Raw genomic sequence first — 23964 nt, forward strand, 5'->3', positions numbered from 1 at the left:
TACTTGGCCAGCGTGAGCGCAGGATCGAGGAGCGAGGAGGCGGAGTTGAAGTACTCGGTGGCGGCGGTAGTGACGAGGCGCACAGAGGTTTCGTAGTCCACGAGGCGCGACGAGTGGCGGTTCAGGGCCACACTCAGCACCTCGCCTGCCAGCCTGATGCTGTCCGCGTCTCCAGACGTCAACAGCGCTGATGCGTAAATCTGTACATTACGGCACTAGACCTTTAGACTTTACCAGTGGGAGGCACCTTTGCACAGGAAGCCGGCTAGATTATGGATACCACAACGGCGCCTATTTCTGCCTTGAAGCAGTTATGAGTGTTTCAGTCTGAAGGGCGCCGTAGCTAGTGAAATTACTGGGCAAATGAGACTTAACAGCTTATGTCTCAATGTCACGATTGCAATTGTGGTGCCGCTCAGAATTTTTGAGTTTTATCAAGAATCCTGAGCGGCACTGCATTGTAATGGGTAGGGCGTTTCAATTACCATCAGCTGAACGTCCTGCTCGTCTCGTCCCTTATTTTCATTAAAAAAACTAGTAATATTAAGCGGACAGGGACAAGTCTGACACCGAGTGCTAAGTCTGATGATATAACAAGAACATAGTCTCAATGAAAAATTTTCCTCATTGGAAATATATGGAAAGGGAGGCGACATACGAGCGTACGGGTCACCTGGTGTTAAGTGATCACCACCGCCCACAGTCTCTTGCAACACAAGAGGAATAACAGGAGCGTTTCCGCCATTCATGGAAGGTACACGCTTATTTGAAGGTACCCATGGTCGTCCGGTCAGTCCCAAATTATATGCACTGTCTGCCCACGATTCTCTTTCCTACAGGTCCCTTCCACGTTGTGCTCTGAATGGTCCATCAAGCATCTGTCAGTCGGGAAATGTGTCCGGTTTAGTGCCACTTTAGATTTAATGCTTAATTTAAGGCATCAGTTAGTATTATTTTCTTTCTTATCTTCTGGGTTACCTTCTCCTATTTTTTTTTACTATAAAATACAATACCTAATTAGGACATCTCACCGCGGATTCGAAAGACTACATACTAAAATTAAGGAGAATTAATAAGGAAGGTCTAGTATAAAGACAATAATTAATATCGAACAAGGTGTATGTACCTCATGAACTTCCTCTCGGGATACATAGGAAAAGATCGTTGTCTGAAGATCCACCATGTCTTTAAGAACACTGCTCCATTCTTTTTGTTTGGATTTCTCAGTCCTGCCACCAGTTAAAAAAGGTTTAAAATTGCATCACATTAAAATTTAAGTAAATGAAATGACGCTAAATTATTTTCTCGTCGATAAGGGTCCCAAAAACAGACCCTAAATTATTCAAGGTCATTCTATAGTAGTATAGCCTAACAAAACCTTAGTCTATAAGATGATAGTTGAAAACTCCTTTACCTAAAAAAGCAATAGACAGACAAAGGGAGTGCCGATAAAAGTGTGACTTAGAACTATAAGATGATAATTTATAGTTTTGAGTCACACACACACATAACGTTTGTATGGATATTCTGCTCTATTCCTCGTACTATGTCTCCTGTGGAAGGTATACCACAAGTTTGCCAATGTCACGTTAAAGTAGACCACCAAGCTTAGAGTATTTTTGTATTCTAATTTGATTGGTAGTGACTGGTGCTAAAGATTGAAACAAGTTTTATTTTCTCATACCTGAAACAAATATACATGCTGTTTATTAGTCTAAACTAAAAAGGACATACACAATATATATGAATGATATAAAAATTGTTTTAATTATTGAAGCTTCAATTAAATTACTTTGACAATTTGACAGTTCAAATTTGACAACGACGACAGCCGGCTGCCTCACTCATTAACCTATTATGTGCGTGTGATTATAAATTATCATCTGATAGTTTTAAGTCACACACACAATATAATATTTGTAGGCATATACAGGATGTCCCAAAGTTATGGGACATGAAGGGAAAGTACCTTAAATATCGAATATAAGCTATTTTACTGAAAGAAGACTTTATGTTATTTTTAAAAGTTAGTACTTCTGCATTCAAAGATTTTCTAAAAATTACTTGAATCGTCTGGGATTCGAACCGACTGAAATGTAAAAAAAAACTACTACTAATTTTATGATGCCAATCGAAAGAATGGCCAAAAACTAATAACTCTTCTTAAGTAACATAAGTAACGTATTTGAAAAGAAAGGAAGAACGTAAAATGAACGTTTTCCTATTTCGATTGTTACAAATGGACCGATAATGGCCAGATTCCCCGGACCTTACACCATTAGATTTCTTCTTTTGGTGATACGTGAAAGATATGCTATACAAAAAGCGATACGCGAACGTGGGTGAGTTACAAACAGAATTGTGCCATATGATATCGAGTATTCACCATAAAATGATAAGAAAGTCAACAGGCAGCGGACTCATTAAAAAATTGCCAATTTTCGTAAGACAAGAGGGATCACATTTTTAACATTTAATTAATTAATTTACAAAAAATAACCACTTAATTGACTACTTTCTTTTAAAATACTATGTTACTTAAGAAGTGTTATTAGTTTTTGGCCATTCTTTCGATTGGCATCATAAGAATAGGTATGTTTTTTTTTTAATTTAAGTCGGTTCGATTCCCAGACGAGGCAAGTAATTTTTAGAAAATCTTTGAATGCAGAAGTACTAACTTTTAAAAATAACATAAAGTTTTCTCTCAGTAAAATAGCCTATCTTCGATATTTAAGGTACTTTCCCTTCATGTCCCATAACTTTGGGACATCCTGTATATGAGTGATAATATAATTGAAGCTTCAATTACAACAACTTTGACAATTTGACACTTCAAGTTATACAATGACGACAGCCGGCTGCCTCACTCACAAATCTATTATGTGTGTGTGACTCAAAACTATAAAGTGTCGTCTTATAGTTTTAAGTCACACACACATAATGTTTGTATAGATATAATATATGAGTGATAAAATAATTGAAGCTACAATTAAATCAACTTTGACAATGACGACAGCTTGAAGTTGAAGTGAGGACTCACGCGTGTGCGGCGACGCGGTGTGAGCGAGCCAGGCGGGTGAGCAGACGGGCGCAGTGCGCGGGGTCGGGCACTCGCAGCACGTGGGCCAGCTCCCGCGGCGACGTCGGCACTGCGCGGCCAGCCAGCTTGCTGCAGCCGCTGACCACGCGCTCTAGCTCGCGCACGCGCTCCACGGCCCACGAGCACGACTCCGCGTCGCTGGACCCAGCAAGCATACATTCAGACTAACTGTCGGGCTTTCTACCTTTGCTACAGCCCAGCGAAACTCTCTAACGGCCGTTCCCAATATAATAATAATATAGACACACCTTTACATAAATTATCTTGCCGGAAATTAGGCATATAGCCTGTGTTATGTGTTGCAAGACAACGATATATCTAATACAATGTATACTTACTTAAACATACATATTTATAATAAGATAATATAATATGATAATAAGATATGAATAGATAATAAGTATTTACTTATTATCTACACCCATGCTTTAAATCCTCTATTAAAGATTCTGAAACAGTTAGCTTATTGTCAACATTAAAACACCCAATGTTCTTAATAACCATTACATCATCCAAACGAGTGTTGTAATGTTGTACTGAATTTCATAACAATACTCCAATGTTTTTTTTTTCGGTAGAAAGAGTTCGGTGCGTGGTATCTGTATGAATTTCAAAAAAAGAACATTTTCGTTTACGCGCGTTCCACACTACCAGAACATCACACGCCGTAAAAAAAAGTAGGTTATTCGAATCCCCGCCATTTTACTTCGATATTTTTATTGTTTTGTATACAAAAAATGAGCGATTCATTTTAAACGCTGCAAAAAGACATTATATTTTAATTATTGCACTTTACAAAATGTAAATTACTACTAAAATAAATAATTGTTTCAATACTTAGTTTATATGTATATAATCAGAAATGAATGATATTAGGTTACTACTAGGACTGGTGTTTTAGTGTTAGCAGTAAGCTAACTGTTTCAGAATCTTTTGAAGGAACCATATTCTGGGTGTAGATAAAGTCTTGTATGCAACTGTTGATAATTAGGTATTAAAACACTCATGTGATACTATTATCACAAATCCACATTCGTATTACCCCTTATTACACAACAGTTGCATAAATAACTATAAACATCTATGAGTCGGAAAGAAACATTCATATTTATCATATAAATGTTTCCACCTACCGGGGTTTGAACCCGGGACCTCTAGTTAGTAGTCAGGGTCACTAACAATTCGGCTATATAAGTCGTCGTAGTGTGCTTTCTCCTTTCATATCCTCTTTGTTCCCGCCTTAAACCCATCCCGAAACTTACAGTCCATATGCCCTGCAGCTATGGATCACTGAACTATTTAGATGTGTTAGAGTCCAGTCTTGCCAACGACACTGTAGTGCCCCTCAAGATAGTACATCAAAAAATCTGAAAGAATGCGCTCAACATCGTATGTTTAGTTTCAGTAGCCCAGTAATTGAACTAGCTACGGCGCCCTTATTTAACACTGAGACACAAAAAGTGCTTGGCCGCAGAACAAGACGTCGACTGTGGTAGCCATATAGCAGGTATCCTGTCTGAAGGAGCTACTCGTAAAGAAACCTCTGAAAGTGTGTCAATATTCCTACATATTCCTACTAGCCTGGATGATCTCAGGTATTGCAGAAGATGAAATGCTCGTGCGCAGATGAAGCCTCAAGCCTTAGAAGGGGAAAGAGAGAAAAGACGAATGTGGATCATGAAGGCAGTTAATTGGTGCGAACACTATCAAGCAAACGCATTGCTTGTCTTACTATAAAGAGAAAATATGAGAGGCTCACGAGTTTTCGAGTACTGAGTGCAGCAGGTCGCAGGCGAGCGGCAGCTGGTGCGTGTCCTCGTGAGCCAGCAGGCAGCGCTCCGCCAGCCGCACCTGTGTCTCTATGTCCAGCTCTAACTCGTGTTTGGACCTGAATACCTGCACAGAGACGATCTTCTTAACATTTCATGGATTAGTTTTAATTTAGATTTGTGAGTGAGGCGGGCAAGGAACAACTACTTAAATTATTTCTTCATCTTCAAACATAAACTCATTAAATGGCTTAACTTATTCACAAACAGAGACAGAAAAACTCTTTAATCAGAGCTCTAAACCGACTTCAAGAACCCATCGTTCAGGAACGCGAAAAATGGAGGGAGGAATTTTATCTGTTTATTGGAAATCGAGTATATTTCAATTCCTTAATTAGTTTAAATTATTAAAAAACACTTTAATATGCCATAATTTCCCTACCATAATTATTCACGTCTATTGTCTAAATATATCTAATATATAAAATTCTCGTGTCACGGTGTGCGGGACCGAACTCCTCCGAAACAGCTTGACCGATTTTCATGAAATTTTGAGTGCCATCTATTTTTCATCCCCCTACATGTTAAGGGTGGTCCACACGATTTTTTTTTATTTTTTTTTTTAATTTGTTTGATTATGAGTCAGCATTAAAAAATACATACAACTTCAAATTTTCACCCATCTACGACCAACAGTTACGTTTGTATCGCGATTTTAATATCGGCAATACAACGTTTGCTGGATCAGCAATAATACATATAAATTACGTGACACGTTGTTTGTCCCCGATGGCCTCCTAAACTAATGAACGGATTTTAATGGGGATTACTTCATGGAGTGCAGTTTAGTCCTACGTGAGAGATACGATAGTTTTTATTTCGATTTGAGACCCATAACTATTTTTATTTTCAATATTTGTTTTGTATGGACATATTTTCTATGAGAGAATTTATTGACGCACGATTTGATAGTTCTGCTGTGAAACAATTACATTACAGTTAACAACACGGAGCAATGACGTTCTATACATTACATAGAAAGTCATTGACAGGGGGCATATTTTACAAAATAATTCTTAGTGTTATGAAATACTAGCTGACCCGACAGACGTTGTTCTGTTAATAATAAAAAAAAAAACTCTTGCGGATGGAATTTTGGAAACCCCGTTCTTAGCTGACCTCTACTCAGTGAAAAGAATATTCCTACCAAATTTCAAGTCTTTAGCTCTAATGGTTCCAGAGATATCGTGATGAGTGACTATATACGTGGAAATCTCTTATATATACATATATACAGATTATTGACAAATACATAAAAAAACATTATTTTTTTTATCATGCACAGAACAACGTCTGTCGGGTCAGCTAGTATATATATATAATAAATAAAATAAATATATTTATATATAAGACAGAGAAAATATATTTATAAAATACTAAAATAAATATATTTTCTCTGTCTTTTTCTTATATTACATTACCTAAAGCTAGTTTAAAATCGCTATTATGATTATCTTAATAGTTTAATTTAATAATTTACGTCTGCTAAACATACTATGTCTTATTAATAAACGCGATGTAAAGTGACTCCAAGTTTAAATTTACTCCTCGCTGTCATGTAATTTTATAGTGGCAAAGGTAAGATAAAGTTAAAAAGTTTTACACTTGGAATAACTTAACTTCCCGTTTATTAACAAAACATGCAGTGTATACACCCTTGTGGAGATGCAGCCTACCTTTTTTTTATGATAAAATGGGACGAAACGACCAGGACATTCAGCTGATGGTAATTGATACGCCCTGCCCAATACAATGCAGTGCCGCTCAGGATGCTTGAAAGACCCAAAAATCCTTCGCGGCACTACAACTGCGCTCGTCACCATGAGACATAAGATGCCAAGTCTCATTTGCCCAGTAATTTCATTAGCTACGTCGCTCTTCAGACCGAAACACAGTATTGCTTCTTGTAGTGTGTATCCGTTAAAATAAATAGATTAATTATTACCGCAAGGACGTAGGTAAGATCGTGGACGCTGAGTGCCTCCAGGAAGTCTGTCAGCTTCTCCACCCACGGCTGCTGCAGCTGAGCCTCGTTGCGCTTCAGCAACGGCACCACGAACTGCCGCAGATCTGACACGAACGTGTCGGGAGACGACTGTAACCAGGTACGTTCTCACTTTACTGTTAATATCTGGACAGCCGAGCCTTGCTCGGATTTTTAAGAATGTACAAAACTTGAACAAAAAAAAGATAACAGAACATCTGGATTCGAACCGGGGTCTTCTGCTTTGATCACCCAATGCCCCATCAGAGCTATTACAGTCTTCTATATAGTAACGAAATTTACCTTTGTATTCTAATGTTATTGTAGTTGTTTCTCATTAAAACATGGATGAAACGACTTCTTTTTTTTTTAATTGAAACGTAGCTAGATCGATTTATCGTCCCCGAAATCCCCTGTACACTAAATTTTATGAAAATCGTTGGAGCCGTTTCCAAGATTTAGATTATACAGTATGGTCTGCATACCTATGAAATAAATAAAAATATAAGTAATACTAGGCCACAGAACTATCGCAAAATTAATTACATAATTAAAAACATTAAATTGAAAAAGTGAAATTTTCAAACAAAATAAATATTCAAATAAATGTAGTAAAATTTAACAGTCTATATAGACAACTTACCTTGACCCCGGAACGATGTGCGAAGGCGGCAAGTAGTCGGCTTTACCTTTGATTCGTTTGTTAATTTGCGACGTAATTTAAATTCACTATGTTCATTTATACGAACACTTTTTTATTTCGGGATACCTATCTGAACTGAACTTTAAATTGAATATTGTGCATTAGAATAATAATGGAAACGTAGATTTTCAAATTTTCTAAATGTCCACCACATTCTTGATTAATACACAAGTTACATCACCGTCCAATGTTGTCCCGAAAAATAAATGTCAAATTCACAGTAATAAGATAAAAGTTAAATTATCAAATACAATTACTTTTTACTTACTACGCTAGGTAGCTAGAACTTCAATTAATAAGTACAATTAGTTTTTCATAGTCAATCGTTTGAGGCAATCGCGCAAAAAGAATGAAATCACTGCGAAATACAAATTAGCCTATTTGCCCAGAAGACACGGGATAAACTAAAGTGGTGCTCAGTGCTCACTTAAAATAACGAAAAAATAATTCCTTAATAGGGAATTCCTCACAAGTTTATCGATACTTTTTTATACTTATTTAGCAACCATCACCAAATACCTAAACATGGCTACTTTTTTGTGTTTTTCGAATATCTTAATAATTTTAACAAATTATTTATTAGATAAACATTTTTTATTAGTTTTCAAAGAACTTTCTCCCACGTACAGTACTAGCAGGCTGTGGAATGAACGTCCTTGTGCGGTGTATCGTGGACAAATGTCAAAAAAAGTATGTACAAATTTCTAAAGGTCTAGCAATGCTCATTTCTCAATAAAAAATCCTGAGTATCAAACGGGCAAGTTGGTACGATTTTTAACAATTAGATTGCTTTGTATTACGTAAGATGTAAGGCATACCTACCCTACAATTCTATTTTATCGATACTTTCCTACACATACACCAACAAGATAAACAAGCCTACAAACTATAACAATTATTAATAAATTAATGAATGGAAAAATTTTGTAAAAAAGAAATTATTTTCGTAAGTTCAACTTAAACCACTGTTTTCTGAGTGATTTCTTGAGCAGCAAATAGGTAAGTTGGTACGATTTTTTATAGGTTGCTTTCGAATTACGTAACATGTCAAACAAGTAATAAATCATTATTGTTAAGTTCTTCCCTATTCACAATAATTATCTCTCAACACCTTTATAATTTATAAAAACAAAATCACGAAGCTGTTTAGTTTTAAATACCTAGGGTGTAGTGTATTTTTACAACAATCATTACAGAACAATTTTAAAATAAACTTAAATAACTTATTGTCTATCGATTACAACTCCCTTTAAAGAAAGCTAATTATCGATAGAAGATATCTTTACACTACCCCGCCCGTACGAATTTCGAGCTTGCTTTGAATCGCGCCGCCCGCGACCGTCAAAGAGACACCGGCACGTGTATGCTGCCAAAGAAAACCGCCACTGGCGGCAAGGCCGTCTTATGACACTATTGAAATATTCAAGTTCATTGAACCCTTGACCCAGTTAACTAATAACCAGTAACCAATGCACGGATTTCGTTATTTTTTGGTATATCGTCAGAAAATATGCTAACAAGTATGTACCTACATTTGTTTCATAGAAGTTAGTTCCATACTGTATATACAAGAATTACTCGTTTAAAGATATAAGATTTGTCAAAGTCAAATAAACTTTATTCAATCAGGCTTAAACTAAGCGCTTTTGAATCGTCATATGTTCGGTAAAAGTATAGAACTCGTGAGAAGAACATACAAGAAACTCAATGGCCACTCGTTTCAATCAAATAGACCATTATACAATTGCTGTAATATTCATAATAAATTAGATTGTAAGGTACTGCAATCCAATATAATCGTGTTTAAGAAATATCAAATATTTTGTATAAATAAAGAATAACCTGTATAAATATAAAATATCGTATATTCGTGAACATGAAAGTGTAGCTGGAATGTATGTTATTAATATGCATACAATTCCTATATTGCAATATAAATATATATAGCAAGTCATGTATATGTATTGTTGACAGTGACAGGTGGACAGAGAGAAGATGTCTAAAGGCGATTTCTCCCTGGTGACATTTCCGCTGCAACCGTTGACGAGTTAGGGCTTTATTTTGGCCAATTTTTGTTCGTAGTAAATCGTTAGTAATTGTGTATTTCGTAATTTATTCTTAGAAGCTTAACAAATTGATCTATTTAATTGTACAGTTATTTATTTAGATGTTAGCTTGTTTGTGATTTTTTTGTAGGTGGTATTAATTTATTATAAAATACCCCTTTCGATCTTATTTCCTAGAGTATTATGTGTTCCGATAGATGACTACCTACCTAAATATTTATTATAGACACATATATAGCCATATGGATATTGTAACATGGCATCAGTAGAATGTAACCATTGGAATAGCAAACAATTTCAGATAAATTAACATATAAGCCTCGAGTTGTTGAATTATTTACGTTACAAAACATCTATAAAGGCTGGTCGCCAGGATAGCAGTTGAGACAAAACAGGTAGACAACAACAAGACTGGTAATAGAATAATATTCGGTTAAGAACGATGCTGACAAACGCTAACCAGTTATAGAATGGTAAGTTTGGGTCGAGAAGCACTGCGCTCCACAAATGTGATGGAAATACGACATTAAGCGTTACAGGGACAAATGGGAAAAGGCAAAACGGGAAAAGGGATAGAATTTCATGCCGCCAGCTAATCGAGTTCTTATAACGAAGCAAAGATGAAATATGTTCCTACTTACCGATTTTGTCATCAATTTGCAAACATCCAATAGCTCCATTTCCTCAAGCTGCGACAAGGTGACGTCTTCCTCGTTGAGGTCGTACAGTAGTGTGTCGAGTGTCACAAGGTTGTGGAGTATCGCCTCCAGCCCGCTCACGCCGCCGCCTGTGGTTGCTATGGTAACCAGCGTTAGAGCGTGAGAGACGAGCCCGCTGCACATCTCTATCTCTCTCGCACGCCGCTCGTACCAAGCCGCGATCTCACTCTCGGATAACTTCGCTTCAGACTCGGGGCTCGCATCCTCCGACCAATTGGAGCTCCATATTGGTCTGCACAATTTCAACTAAGTTAAAATATATTTTACCAAAAATAAAAACGCCCCTAAGCTGGTTTTGAAATGATATTCAAAATTACATCGCAAAATTTAATAATGGATTTCAAGCTAACAACTCAACTAAACTGCCTGCTTATTACCTTACAGAAAAAAAAATTAATATAATATAAAATTACATAATAATTAAGGGCAACTCTTTATAAGGATTAAGAGATTCGACTCGCCTATTGACGTCACACTGTAGATCAGTGCTTCATCAAAATAACGCTAGTGTTATGTGTAAAAAGTTCTTTAACCATCTTGCCAAAATATTAGAGAGATGCCTAAAACTTAAATGAATAAAAAAGGAGTGTGTGTACTTATGTACACGCGGTAGAAGTTATACTTCTTTGGCGTATGGAAAAATAAATCAAATTTTAACAAATAGTTAAGATATAAGATAGTATAACCACTCAGCATTTAAGGTTAATATAAACATGTATAGATTTTTTTTATTTATACATAAAATTTGTTAATATACCAGAAATAAAACAAAACGAAAAAAAATATATATTTTAGATAATAATGTAATAATTTTTAATTTACGATATACATACATACCGAAAATTAACCTCAAATCTATAAATGCACCCAAAACAATTTATTCAAATCGGTTTTATCACTAATATTCAATATATATAGATATACTAATAAATTATTAATAAATACTATCACCGTCGTATATGAAATTGATTTAATAAAAACACCAAAATAATATTTATTTATTCACACAGTTTAATTGTACTGTTACGAAACACGTGTTCTAAATATAAAAATACTAGAATATACAACTTGAACATATTTATCGATTTTCATGCCACCTAGAACTAACTTCACGATGTAGAATTCAGGTGTCGGTGTGCGCGCGCATCGTAAAGATTCACTCTCATCATTTTTCTCCATCGCGCCAAAAGAAGTATAACTTCAATAAATAAAATTATGGCTAGTAGAAAATTTTAATATTTAAAAGTATTTATTTGAGAGAGATACCTAGAACCATGTTTTTGTGATATAATTTATTTATAATATTATACTAATTATTTTAATCTTAAATAATTTATACGTCTAAATAGAGTCTGTTTAGTTTACGTGACAAGCTAGGTCTTACACCCGCGATTTGTATGACACACTTTGTGTTAGGGTGCGTGAATTGCTCAAAATATAAGTTAGTTTTTTCAATGTTTTCACAGCTGTCACAGTTTATCTATACGTATAAATGATCTCAGGTTTTAATATTGGCAATCAAATATTTGTATGCCGAATTAATGGCGAATTGTGCTGTGCAACTACGATTTAAGAACTATGCAACCTCTTCAGACCGACTTTAGGGTTTTCATCCCCGTTTGTGTGAGAAACTGTGACACTGTTTTTGCCTCAGACAGTGTCTTTTTGTGTTCAGCATAGCAACTCACCTGAATATCTCTTTCTTGCACCAATCGTGCTCATGTTCGGACGGCTTGATTTTGATCGGTGACTTCTTCTCGAACCATGAGCTGGGCTCCTTGGTGGGCAGCAAGTGCTGGTAGTTGATCGGGTTAGCCGTTTCTGGCACCTTGTCCAATACGGCCAATTGCATAGACAAGGATTTTATGTACGGCCATAGACACGTGAGCGCTTCTATGCGACCTTCTTTGGCGATCTCCATAGCGCTATGCACTATGCTGTTGCTGCGGAGCCGGTCATACTCATCTTTAACGTATGTTGATTTCTCACAATCCAGGATCGCCTAAAACATACAGTTAGAAGAGGTTAAATTAATAATTTGTAGTGAGCTAGGATAAGAATCTCAGTTAGGTTTGCAAAGTGTGCAAAGGTTTAATGGATCATTTGCATATAATGAGCGTGGAATCAATAAACCTGATCTTAGTGCAATTGGACGTAGTTCTTGAAAAACGTTTCAAGCCGTAAATATTACATTTAAAGGAATTCGTGTTTAAAGTTTAATAAATATTAGTGTATTCGATACATGTGGGTTGGGCTACTAAGTCATGAATGATGTCATTTAGAGAGTGACAGTAGGGCTGCCATTTTTATCAGTCCGTTAACATGAATCACGTGACCAGTTCTGTGTTCTTAACTCAATTTCGACATGATTGTGGTTTGGAACGTTTTTCTGGAATTACGTCCAATTGACAAAGGATTTAATGGATTATCTTATAAAGGAGAAGGGATTTATTGTTTTGTTTTGTTAATTTAATCAAAGTTATCATGGATCTTTTTGAATGAATTTGACTGGCAAGTGTTAGATAGCATTTTTTGAAATAGCAGATATTAAGCAGTTTCGCTGTAGCTGAACATTGTAGTGATAATAATGCAAAAAATGGTATGTTTAAATTAGAAGAACGGAACCATTACCTCATACAAGCTGAGCCGCTCCTTGTAGAAGATCATGACGTGTCTGCAGCGCAGCAGCTCCGTGCTGTAAGAGTTGAGGTCCTCGACGCTCACATCTTCACAACCCTTGCGCTCCTCCTCCGTGAGGTCCTTGTTTATTTCTATTATACGAAAGTAGAAGAACAAACGAGCGTAAGGCATCACATTCACAAGGATTACCTGACTGATAACAATTTGCGATTTTCACGCATTAGTATTAATAATTTATATTTATCTCATTATTGTTTAAAATTACAAAATGTAAACAATTTGTTATGTTTTGAAAGTGATAACCCTCACTTCTAGGACAAAATGAAAACAAATTTGTATATTAATCCTAGAAGTGACGGTTACCACTTTAAAAACATAACAAATTGTTTAGATTTAGAAGAGCGACATCTCAAGTCAATTTCCTAATATGCAAATATTGGGGTTGAGCAGGTTATCAACTGTAAAGTAGATCCTGTAGGTGAAGCCACAACCTGAGAGTTGAACAAAGCAGATTTTATGAAGATACGTCACTCGAACGGTTAGCTCAGTTGGGGGAGCACGGGCACGGAACGCCAGAGGTCGTGGGTTCGAGCCCCGCATCGTTCAAAAAATTTTGTTTTCAATTTTTATTTGTGTATTACAAAATGTATGCAATATTAGCAAGAGCATGCTAAATCAGGAAACACAATATGTCAAACTACGTTAGTTTTGCAGATAAAGGATATATTTGAAGGGATAATAAATAAGTAAAATCTGATATTCAATATAAGTGCGAATTATACCCTCGAGAATGTTCTGGTTGGTGAGCTGCAAACCAAAGTCGAGCAGTTCCCTGGCGGCTGGTAGACTCTCAGGCAGGCGGTCCACGCACTGGTGTACTACCCATATTTTCTTTGATACTTTGCTCTGTAAATATAATTTTATTTTTAATTTTTAAAAGGACAACTTCAGGCGCTTTAGCCAGGCACCATTAACAAATAGAATTTGAGAACATAAGCGCCAATTTGATCGTATAACTCTTCTAAAAAAGTTCTTCTACTACACTGCCAAAAGGCGCAACGAACATTTTAGTGATGAAGAAACGGTGTTTTTAGATAAAAATTAGAGCACACGACAGAAATGAATATCATTTATGAGATATAAAACCATTACGTAGTAATTATTTATTAACTTATTTTAACTAAGAGCGAGAGGTATTTATTAAGGAATTCAAAAAATGCTAAAGACAGTCATAATTCCGAAGCTGCCTCATTGCTTAGACAATCTACAGTTGAGTAATAAAATTAACTTTAGAGCCTTTTCTTAATGAAACTTTTTAATTTATTTAAAATCAACATCTTAAATATATTCCTATTCTATTCTTACCATCAAGTGACCCAAAAAAATCTACTGCTGCATAATTTTTCTGCAAAGAGTGTTCTTTGACACACTCTTAGGACACAACAAGACCCACCCACCAGACAGTGTTGTATGGCGTGCGTGGACGATGTGAATATGATAAATAAATATATTTCTATTCCATTCTTACCATCAAGTGACCCAAAAAAATCTACTGCTGCATAAAATACCTCAAAGAGTGTTCTTTGACACACTCTTAAGACACAACTAGTCCTACCCACCAGATAGTGTTGTATGGCGTGCGTGAACGATGTGAATATGATAAATAAATATATTTCTATTCCATTCTTACCATCAAGTGACCCAAAAAAATCTACTGCTGCATAAAATACCTCAAAGAGTGTTCTTTGACACACTCTTAGGACACAACTAGTCCTACCCACCAGATAGTGTTGTATGGCGTGCGTGGACGATGTGAATATGGTAAATAAATATATTCCTATTCCATTCTTACCATCAAGTGACCCAAAAAAATCTACTGCTGCATAAAAAACCTTTAAGGGTGTTCATTGACACACTCTTAGGACACAACTAGTCCTACCCACCAGATAGTGTTGTATGGCGTGCGTGGACACGACGCTAGTGCGCCACTGCTGCTGGAACACGAGGTCTGTGTCCAACGCGAACCGCTCGGCGAGGCTGAGAGCCTCCGTGTACTTGCCGCTCTCAATCTGTCACAAAACACATTATATTTTTTCACCTGATCTTAAGTGGTCACCGCCGCCCATTCTTTTGCAACACCAGAGTCATTATAAGCAAGTAGGTCGAAATTCGCTTGAACATAAGTTTCCTAAGTTACTGTTATCATTTTAGTAGACACTGGCAGTCCTCCATTTGTCATACAATCTTTTTCGCGCAAATATAAGCCTAACTGTTTTTATGATTTTAAAAGATTTATCAGCAAAGCGCGTCATGAATCAATTTTGTCGATGGTACCTACATACACACATTTTCACATATACTATTGGAAGTAAACAGTCATTATTTTTATCTCGTACAATTTATTTTACGAGATATTATCTCTCTTGATATTATCGTTATCATATACCTATCATTTAAAGACCTGCCACGGCAATATATGTCAGTAAGCCAGCCAATACATTACACGGAGATGGGTTGGGCTGGAAGCCAAAGTTGTCCCATCTATGGAGTATGGACACATATAATGAACGAAATTAATGAATTAAAGAAAAATAATTTATTTTGGATGAAAACCTTTTTACCACACATTCAAACAAAATAAGTTAATGAAAAAATATATAAGGTTAATATTAAATACAAAAGAAAAAGAGCAATTCTAAATGATGGGTGTGGCACTGGTCTTCCAAAACTGGAGTCTACTCAGTTACAGTTGTGTCTATACTTTAATAAGCAAAACACTGACTTTCAGTGACCCCATTGTTTGACGTTTGGGGCTGAACTAACAAAAAGGAGTAATGACGAAGAATTTTATTATGAAAATGATGAGAAAACTCTACAAATGTATAATACATACACGTATACTAAACACCACGGTTCTTGTGATGCCTTTTTCAAGTTTTGCACAACGCATGCGTACGTAACACACGTACAACGCTCCCCAAACCAAGCAAACTCATACTATGCCTTGGTAAACACGAGTGGAGGGGGTACGAAGCAAAGCTCAAATAGAACCACGAATATCAACGAATATCACTAAGTCAGAACTTGTATAATAATTTTAAGATGTGCATTGTGCATGAACCTCTAAACTGCATATGAAGTCCTGGTACATGTTGCTAGGATGACACATGATTTCAATCGCTGTGAAAGACATTACTATCACCGCTACTATGTTTATTTTCTCTTTGTGTCTATGTAGTAATACGTTGTGCGCATGACGTCAAAATATATTAAGGTATACTCGCGTCGTACATAAGACAATCTCTTCTCCAACTATGATCTCCTGGTACCAAAACACTGTAAAATGCTTGCTATCTCATTTTCTCCCACGTTAAATCTTATGAATTTACGTGTCTGTCTCTTTTTACTGTCGCTTTTTCGTTTCACCGACTTTCAAATCATAACGATGATAGAAGTGTTCACTACAAAAATGTAACTAAAAATAAGTAGATGTACCTTTCGGTTGAATAGCTGTTCAGGAGTGGTGCTACGAACGGCCATCAGCCTGTAGACACGTGACACGACGGTGATGCGCCGGGGTCTGGGCTGGAAGCTCTCCATGTCGGTGATAGCAAACAGAACAGCCTTCATCAGCTCTTTGCTCATCTCCAACATGGATGCTTCATCTTCCTCAGTCGATTCAACTACAGCCATCTGTTGAATACAACAACTTATTATAGATAACAAAAGTGTAAAAGTAAAAACAGAAAAGTGAAATCTCTTTATGGACGTATGAGAGAAATTTTATAGCAATGTCGTCACAATATTTGGTTACGCGCCATATTTTTTTTATTAAAGTTCAATAAATTGACGTAAAAAATAATATATTAGTTTGAAAAGACTATAACAATGCTTCAATATTAAAAGGATTTTTTTCCTTAACCCCAAATCTACAGAATTTATGTGAAGTTGTAAATAGTAGAAAAATGATATCTCATAAAGAAGTTTCACTTTTTACCTGAGTACTGTGGTACTAAGGGAAGAACACAAATTGTTTTTTTTTGGTGAACCTTAAAATCGAATCAATTTAATATCATGACAGTGAGAAAAGACATAAGATAATGTTAAGGTGATTTGGTCATGTGAAGTTTGATGAAAGCAGAATGAGATAGCAGAAGCTCCATGAAGCAAGCAACTCAAGTGTTCCTTTCTCTTTCCGTTTTTCCTGTGGCGGTGATTGGCCGGTGGGTCATGACAGTTCACCCAAAGTTTATCCGAAAGGTCCCGGATTTGGAACACGTGAGGTCAGCCCTTTGACGCGGAGCAGCGTCACGCCAGCTGTCAGTCATCATAGTATGTATCGCATATGAATTGAAAGATATTTAAGTAAAGAGCAAAGAATTACAAATTACTGATGTATAAACATATAGAGAGATACATCTCTAGCAGAGATACAGCAAGATAGCAAATGATAGCGAATCTATTTTATTCTATCTATTAATCTATCTTTTACTATTTTAACTGACTCCTTTGCACGGCTAGATTATGGGTACCACAACGGCGCCGATTTCTGCCGTGAAGCAGTAATGTGTAAGCTTTAGGTAGGAATTGTGAAATTACTGGGCAAATAAAACTTAACATCTTATGTCTCAAGGTGACGAGCGCAATTGTATTGCCGCTTAGAATTTTAGTGTTATTCAAGAATCGCGGCAAAGGCGGTGCAAAGAATTTGAGCGGCACTCCATTGTGATTGGCAGGGCGTATCAATTATCATCAACTGAACGTCCTGCTCATCTCGTCCCATTTTTTCATAGAAAAAAACTGATTTTGATTGACAAGTCGTAAGCCGTCAGCCACACCTGACATTAGCTCCATAGTATATTGAATATTATACTACCTAGCACGAGCTAGGCTATTACAAACATAATTGTTCACGCTTTATCGGGCTGTCAGGTCGTCTGTACGCTAGTATACTCAAACCCCCTTATTCATAATGGTCCACTAACTTAAAACAGCCGCTATGGAGTGTTTTTTCTCATTCTGACTTAGGTCAATAGAAGAAGACAGAGTGTGAATTAGCAATGCTTTAAGTCAGCAGACTATTATGAATAAGGGGGTAAGTCTATGATGGGAACAAAATTTTAACATACCGAATCATCACTTTGTGACTTCTTTGCTGGCAGCACATTGCTCTCACATTCCAGCACGACGAAGGCACCGTCATGTGCGCACCGAACCTTTAATAATAATAATAATAAATTATTTATTGCCATACAAGTCATTACAAATATAAAATAAACAATTAGGATACGCGATGAAACAAAAGGCAAAAGGAAAAGGCTCAGCTTCACCTGACATGGAATCATGGATTTATTGTTTCCATGCAGCACTGTTTTTCAGCCATCCCCTCCTCCCTAAGGTGTTTGAGCGGGAGTGGATGTATTATGGCTCCCCGATTACCTACTAAAGCTATCTTTTTCTTTATAAAATATAATATTAGAAAGAAATAAAAAATATTCTGATTACCCTTGCAAGTGTTTGTCAGTGTGTGTGTGTGTGTATGTGTGTATATGTGTGTGTGTTTAGGTATGTGCATGAGTGTGAGCGTGTGTTTATGTCCGTACACAGAAAAAATCTTTTAGGGTATATTTCCAGTGGAAGTGGTTCAATTTCTCCGCAGCAAGTTGCTTTTTTAGTAGAGCAAAACGGTATTTTTTTTTGAAGGACTCGATACTCATTTGTTTCTTTATACATTCACTAGCTGACCCGGCAAACGTTGTTTTGCCATATAAAGTATAATTCACGCGATAGTTTTATAAGTAATAAAATATTGCCTATATTATAGCCTGTACATCATTTTGTTCTATTGTCAATAGATTTTTGCAGCGCACGCAAAAATAGGTTTACGATTTTACACCTTGTGTTACAAAATAGCAATTTTATTACGGATCCCTAATTTTGAAAAAAAAAACATAGCCTATAGCCTTCCTCGATAAATGGACTACCCAACACTGAAAGAATCATTCAAATCGGACCAGTAGTACCAGAGATTAGCGCGTTCAAACAAACAAACAAACACTGCAGCTTTATATATTAGTATAGATATAGAAGTATAGGTATTAATATGTTAGTATTATGGTTAATGTAAATTTTCTTTTTAAATATGTTTACTATTCCAAATTCAGATAATCTCATCAAACAAGTATTATTTGATTTTTTTTATGGAATAGGAGGACAAACGAGCTTACAGGTCGCCTGTTGTTAAGTGATCACCAGAGAAATCACAGGAGCGTCACCGGGCTTTAAGGAAGGTGTACGCGCTTTTTTTGAAGGTACCCATGTCGTATCGTCCCGGAAACACCGCACAAGGAAGTTCATTCCTTCATGATTAAAAGTATTTCTGAAATTAAAATGTTCAATATTAGATATTTGTATTACTTATTGAAAATCGGAATCTACCACACATTCGAAAAGATATGGGCCAAGAAGACTTAAGAAGAACGGGCGATAGAAATATTTTGTGACATTAATTATTATTATCATCATTTTCGAATTATTTTATTAAAATTTACAGTAATTGTAAAGGTTGTTGATTTGTATTTGAACGTATACTTATTTAAATATTCTCATTCAAGTGAGATTATTTCTCGCTTAAAAACAGAATAAGGTGCTAAAATTGTAAATTTTGCGGATATCCATAATTATTCAAATGTTGGGAGTTTTCTTTAGTGTTCATTCCGATAAGTTTTGTCTTCAATCAATTCGACATGTGCTTCGCCTTTACAGGAGGCATCATCAGGAGATGTTGACTCGCCAAATGCTGACACGAGACTAGAGTCGTCCTTAAAAGTGATTGCTCGTTTAATATAAATACAATATATTTTGTCATAATAATAATATCCTGTATTACCCAGGGTGCACCTTGGAAGAACTCTGGTCTCTTCCCCAGAATATTGGTCATGTCTTGTATCCCGCAGACAGACACCGCGCCGCTGAACCGTGACAATATTATTTCCTGCAAATATTTAGTATTTAAATCATTTCTTATATTATTACTATGAGGGAAAAGAATATTTGAAGGGTTCTCTGTTGAATCAAATAGTTTACTCTCCCAGAGCGCCATTTGTTTCCTAAGTGGTGGCAGAAATTTAATATCAAGAACGAAAGCAATAATAACTCAAGGAATACCAGTTGGAAACTTTAAATATAACGCTTTTAATATAATCTTATCTACGACCTAGTAACATCAAAATATAATAATAATATTGACACACTTTTTACACAAATTATCTTGCCCCAAATTAAGCATATATAGCCTGTGTTATGGGTTGCAAGACCAACGATATATTTAATACAATATACTTACTTAAACATACATAAATTCATATAAACATACATAAATACATTTAAACATCCATGACTCGGAAACAAACATCCATATTCATCATATAAATGCTTGCACCTACCGGGATTTGAACCCGGGACCTCTAGCTTAGTAGGTAAGATCGCTAACTACTCGGCTATACAGGTCGTCCTATAATTAATTAAAAATAATAATGATTAATAAGTATATCTATAGTTTGAAAGTAATAGCTAAAATATCGAGTCACTTGTAAAGTTTGAAAAAGAAATTATAATAGCTTATAAAGCCTTATTAAATTATATGTATGTAGTAGCTAAAGAATCAATATTTTAACTCTTTACTTTGTTCATAGTATGGTGTTTTCGGGACGATACGACATGGGTACCTACAAAAAAAGCACATTTTTCTGCATATCATTCAGCACTTCATGCTTTTACTTGCTGTTTAGGAGGATAAGAATTATGACACACACTAAAATTGCTTTAATATATGTGATTCCCCGACTCTACTTACTTCATCACTCCACCAGTCTACATCAGCTGGATAGTACAGCATCAGGTCTTTCCCAGTGTCCGTCTTGAGCGGGCTGTCGAGGTCGTGCCCCGGTTGTTCCGTCAACTGGTATCGGCTCTCGCAGCGCAGGAGAGGCAGTCGCCATGTTGTGACGTCACCGTTGCAGTGCAGGCACACTAACATTGAGCTGCTCGGTGAGGGAACCATGCGGACTATGAAGTTCTAGAAGTTAATTGCGGTTAACATTAAAAAAAATACACTTTTAAATTTGTTAGCGATGAACAAAAAAAAGATTGATATCTTCTTAAAGATGTATATTTCGTCTGTCTTTAGCAGGATTACAATAATTATAGTTACTTGTGTAGTTCAGGTGTCGTGTGCAAGTAGTTGAAGTAGAATAGGGTGAATGAATGAATATTGTATTTAACAGTTAGATGAAGGATGAAGTATGATTGACAGAGAAGGTAAACGAAGTAATGTTTGAGTTATTTGATGAGTTTAGGTGTATGGATCGATATAATAATAAAACTATATTTAATCCAGTCGACGATAGGAAATCTGGCGTCGACAAAATTGATTGCGATATTCAATTGTAAAAATAAATCACAAATACGGATAACCTTAAAAATAATCATTTAATGAGCTAAAAATAATGATCCAGACAGCAGACATTGCAAGCATCAGCGCATCTGTTCATTATTTTGTTGACCCATGTCATATTGGCCTGGAAATACTTCGAAGAAATGTTTATGTGTTATATATATTAGAGGGAGCAGACGGGCAAGAGACTCATGTGATGGGGAGTGGTGAGGCAACCGCCTATGGACATCCGCAAAACCGGGTTATAAGATGCGTTGCTCGCCTTTAAGGAGGTAGTGTGGTCTTGTCTTGAAGGTCCCTAAGTAGTACCAGTTCGGGATAACAGCAGCCGATATCTTCTCTCAGGACTTCCCGTGATAAATGCGGTAGAAGATGCAGAGAGAACCCACATCTCTACGCAACGCCAAAAAATTAGGCAGATTAGAGGCGACTTGATCGTCTATGATTCGAGCCGCTCTTCGTTGTATGCGGTCAAATGGAAGAAGCTGGTACTGGAGCGCTAGCCCAAAGATGTAAACAGTACTCTATGTGAGGCCGAATTTGCGCCTAGTAATGTAAATGATGATTCATACTGTTATGGGTGATGTGTGAAGTATTTCATTAAGAAGGAGTTATAGAGTTATACAACGCATCCAGCCAATGATATTTTGCCTTCTCAAGTACCTGTCATGATACTAAACAGAAACATGGAAATCAAGGGCGGTGGAATCCCATCAAATCAAATCAATAATATTTTTATTTCATATTTAAATCATATTACACTTGAAATATGTCATTGTTTTCATACAGCTCAATCGGAAGACAGGTTTCCTCAGAGAAGAAAGAACAGATTAGGTGTTAAAAGTTTTTATTTTAAATGTACTTTACATATCATTTCAATTACAATATATGCAAAGTGACGCAACAAAAATACGTCAAAAACTGAAAGGCTTACACGAGTAAGTCAAAAAAAAGTAAGTTTATACGTCTTATAAACACAAGAGTTATTGAGTACAGTAGATGCATCAATCCACACATACCGTAAATAAATAAAGGCATTATGCGAGCATTTTATTAAATAAGATATATAATAACTTTAACTTTAAGATAATTAAATAAGGAAAATAAAAAAACATGAAGCAGACCTCCCAGTAACAAGATCATCCAGCCACCACATGTAGCGCCTGTTCACGAGCATGACGCATGGACCAGCCATTGCCTCCCTCGACCATACTTTAAAGAAGGGAACGACCCGCCCCACGTCACCGCCACAAGTAGAGGCATTTAAGTGATCAAGCATCAAAAGTTTGAAATGATATTGGAAGCTTACCATATTCTTGGAATGTAGGAAGGGAATGTAAAGTGTGAAACGCTGGTTAGCGAGCTTGGCTTCCAGCTCGTCAGACACCACCGACAGCTTGTAGAACGGCTCATCGTTGAGGATCCGCCACGCGCGGATACCGGCACCCAAGGGACACTTCGGATCCTGTTCGACACATTTAGATATAGCTGATACTCGATATGTTAGAGCGGTGAAGTGTCGCCATAATAAGGAGGAATAAAAACTCCATCTCTCTGACTATTTTAATTACTTTTTATTTAGCTTAACTAATGATTCATCGGTGTTGGTACCGTCTAGTTTCACACCATTTGGTGATCCATCATGAGTGAGTTAGTATAGTGATTCGTGCTAACATTCCATCAACCACTGCGAATTTGCGCCGGCGGTGTTCACTCGCATGGTACAACTGAAACTTTTGTGACTATTGGTGGTCAGGGATGCACTAGACGGGACGTGACCGTTAACTAACTACAATGACCCAGAAAGGACCTCCAAAGTTCCAAGACTCAAGACGAGTCAGTACCATCACCGACAAATCGTGAGTAAAGTCGTGAAATAAAGTTAACTTAGGTTTGATTAGGGGTAAAAATTATGTAGGTGCAAATAAATAATAACAAAATGTACGGCTTAGCAGTTTATAATACGTAATAGCAAATCTAACTCAGGCTTGATAAAATTTCCTGGTACATATACATCCATTAACAAGCTCTTACTTAAAAAATATTTTTTGTGCCAAATTTATCACATGAAGCGGGCTTCGAACCTGCGTCTGCAGGGTGAATGCCTTTGGCGCTCTTAACCCAATCCTTTAGATTTAAAAAGCGACATCTCAAGTCAATTTCCTCTTATACAATTAGAGCTGCGTTCAATTGTAAAATAGATCCTGTCGATGGAGTTTTGATAAAAGTGATGTTAAGATTTACATACGATATATAACGGTTTGTTTAGTGGTACACCCGTTGGGTTAAGAGCCGCCGAATTCCTTCTTCGCAAGACACGATACAAATTAGGATATCATCTCCACCATCTAGATGTGTGGCGTTCCTCCACAGTGCGTTATCAAGGAACTTATTCTACGTACAACCAAGTTGTGGAATAAGCTTCCTTGAGCGGTAATTCCAGGACGATACAACAAGGGTACCTATAT

The 23964-nt window shown here is 36.5% G+C and overlaps 1 protein-coding gene across 1 annotated transcript in view; it reads right to left on the reverse strand.

The window, feature by feature from the left end:
- The window catches only part of LOC126976254 (NBAS subunit of NRZ tethering complex-like), a 37977-nt gene that overhangs the window by 3569 nt on the left and 10444 nt on the right, over window positions 1–23964 (reverse strand). Inside the window, exons 7-21 of the mRNA XM_050824492.1 lie at window positions 22806–22961; window positions 20897–21118; window positions 19931–20035; window positions 18171–18257; window positions 16537–16734; window positions 14985–15110; window positions 13824–13947; window positions 13033–13172; window positions 12090–12403; window positions 10324–10633; window positions 6875–7024; window positions 4860–4996; window positions 3041–3238; window positions 1127–1229; window positions 4–200 (exon numbers count right to left, since the gene is read on the reverse strand). Of these exons, the coding sequence (XP_050680449.1) occupies window positions 4–200; window positions 1127–1229; window positions 3041–3238; window positions 4860–4996; window positions 6875–7024; window positions 10324–10633; window positions 12090–12403; window positions 13033–13172; window positions 13824–13947; window positions 14985–15110; window positions 16537–16734; window positions 18171–18257; window positions 19931–20035; window positions 20897–21118; window positions 22806–22961 (2567 nt within the window). The remainder of the gene's footprint in view (window positions 1–3; window positions 201–1126; window positions 1230–3040; window positions 3239–4859; window positions 4997–6874; window positions 7025–10323; window positions 10634–12089; window positions 12404–13032; window positions 13173–13823; window positions 13948–14984; window positions 15111–16536; window positions 16735–18170; window positions 18258–19930; window positions 20036–20896; window positions 21119–22805; window positions 22962–23964) is intronic.

The sequence above is a fragment of the Leptidea sinapis genome, chromosome 40 (genome assembly GCF_905404315.1).
Source record: "Leptidea sinapis chromosome 40, ilLepSina1.1, whole genome shotgun sequence".
Lineage (NCBI taxonomy): Eukaryota > Metazoa > Arthropoda > Insecta > Lepidoptera > Pieridae > Leptidea > Leptidea sinapis.